The sequence below is a fragment of the Saprolegnia parasitica genome, assembly GCF_000151545.1.
Source record: "Saprolegnia parasitica CBS 223.65 unplaced genomic scaffold supercont2.1239, whole genome shotgun sequence".
Classification (NCBI taxonomy): domain Eukaryota; phylum Oomycota; class Saprolegniomycetes; order Saprolegniales; family Saprolegniaceae; genus Saprolegnia; species Saprolegnia parasitica.
The window spans coordinates 1-1,711 of record NW_012157633.1 but is presented as its reverse complement, the minus strand read 5'-3'; the positions used below and the strand labels follow the sequence as shown (position 1 = coordinate 1,711).

Sequence of the window (1,711 nt, the reverse complement as noted above, 5' to 3'; positions counted from 1 at the left end):
CCCACGCTTTCTCTGCTGCTTCTGCCCATGCGCGCAAACCTTTGTACCGTATAGATTCGACACACGAGACGAGCAATTGCCCTGCAACCTGTGCTATTCAACTCGTCCATTCGCGTCGGTGCGACTGGGCTTCTACGTTGCGATTCGGATAAACACACTTCAGGGACAGCGAGCGAAAGCCAGGAGATCTGGCTGGTCACGAGCCTGTCGGATCGATGACTTTGCCATAACTTTTACAAGGGACACCAGCAAACGCACGTCAGAGAGTCGCGTCAAGCTCGCAAGGGCATTCTGTAGGCGCGGCTGAGATGAGTCGTGGCGGTGGAGTGCGGTTACGGAGTCAAGTCCAAAATGGAGACGCCCATGTCGAGGCGCCACGTTCTGTCGATGACCTTGCCTCGCAACGGACTTCCCTCAGCCAAGGCGTTGCCGCACCCTACGGCACGAGTCCAGCGTCCTGCCAAGAGCCGTGCAGCGCCATCCGCACTTGGGTCGGCGCTCTGGGGCTTCCCCGTCTACTTTAGCCCTGAAATGGACCGCGTACGACGGCGTTTCGGTCGATGCAAATGTAATGCAATGCAAGTAGGAGCACGACGAGCGGGCCCAGCGCGTGGCGGCCCTTCGCGCCAAGCTCCAAGCAGAGCGCGCGCGCCAAGTTGCAGTGCACGAAGCCGAGGCCGACGAGCGCATGGCCAGGTCCCGCCGCGACCACACAAAGTACCTCTATTACGCGTCTCGGTACGGCGCGCTACCGGCGCTCCTCTTTTGCTGCACGCAGTTTCCAGGTGCGTTCCATTCATTTTAAGCTGTCGTCACCGTCTTGACCAGGACGTGTGTACGAGCTCTACGTGCACAAAACCGCCAACGCACTCCAGACGTGGGCGCGTGCTCGCATGTGCAGTCTCAAAGCCCACGCGCGGTTGAGACTACGAGACAGCACGTGAACGCTCATTGGCATGGTAGGAGCCACGTCGCTTCGGTGTTTCTCGCGTCGGTCGTGGCCATCGTGCTTGAAAAGCGATCTGCGGCGGCGACCCAGGCCGACCATGCGACGCAGCTGCTTCGGCGCATCGTCCTCCGCGCCCAAGTGCAGACCTTTGGTGCGTGGAAAGGCTGGCTGCTACAAACACGCGCCATCAAGCGCAAGTTTCAAGCGTATGTACTTGCTATCTTGATGGAAATATGGCCAACGAAATGGCTAGGGCCATGTATGCGACCTTGGCCTCTCGCTTTGGCACGTGGCGAGACCACGCCCACACGCGCGCCATGATTCGGCACGGCAAGGTATGTACACCGTGCCACTATCGTCCATCTCTCATGCGTGCCGCAGCTCTGTCAAGCGTCGGTCAAGGTCTTTCGACGGAGTCTCATCAACCGGTTTGGCCACTGGCGTGTCGTGACGCAGCGCACCAAAGACATTCGTGGCCGCTTCGCCAACGTCTGCGTCCGGCGGCAGCGCGAGTTGTTTGGTGTTTGGGCCGCGTATGTGGCGTTTGCCCATCGCACGACCGCCTATGCGCGTCAACTCCAAGCGTGGCTCCGCCGCTGTCTCGTGCGAGCTCGGTTTCGAAAGCGGCAGCACGCCGGTGCGACGATCCAACTATGCGCGAGTGTCACATGCGCATGATATGTAGCGACGACCGTGACGCGGTACGTTCGAGGCCACCTCGCGCGGCGCCACGTCATCGCCCTTCGAGAGACGATGCGCGCG

The 1,711-nt window shown here is 60.5% G+C and overlaps 1 protein-coding gene across 1 annotated transcript; it reads left to right on the top strand.

The window, feature by feature from the left end:
- Positions 1–1,250: 1,250 nt before the first annotated feature.
- SPRG_18483 (hypothetical protein) lies at positions 1,251–1,627 on the top strand (the record flags this gene model as incomplete). Its single annotated transcript, XM_012357925.1, has 2 exons — positions 1,251–1,284; positions 1,331–1,627. Exons 1-2 carry the CDS (start codon positions 1,267–1,269, stop codon positions 1,625–1,627), a joined length of 315 nt encoding a protein of 104 aa, XP_012213315.1. The 5' UTR covers positions 1,251–1,266.
- Positions 1,628–1,711: the final 84 nt, after the last annotated feature.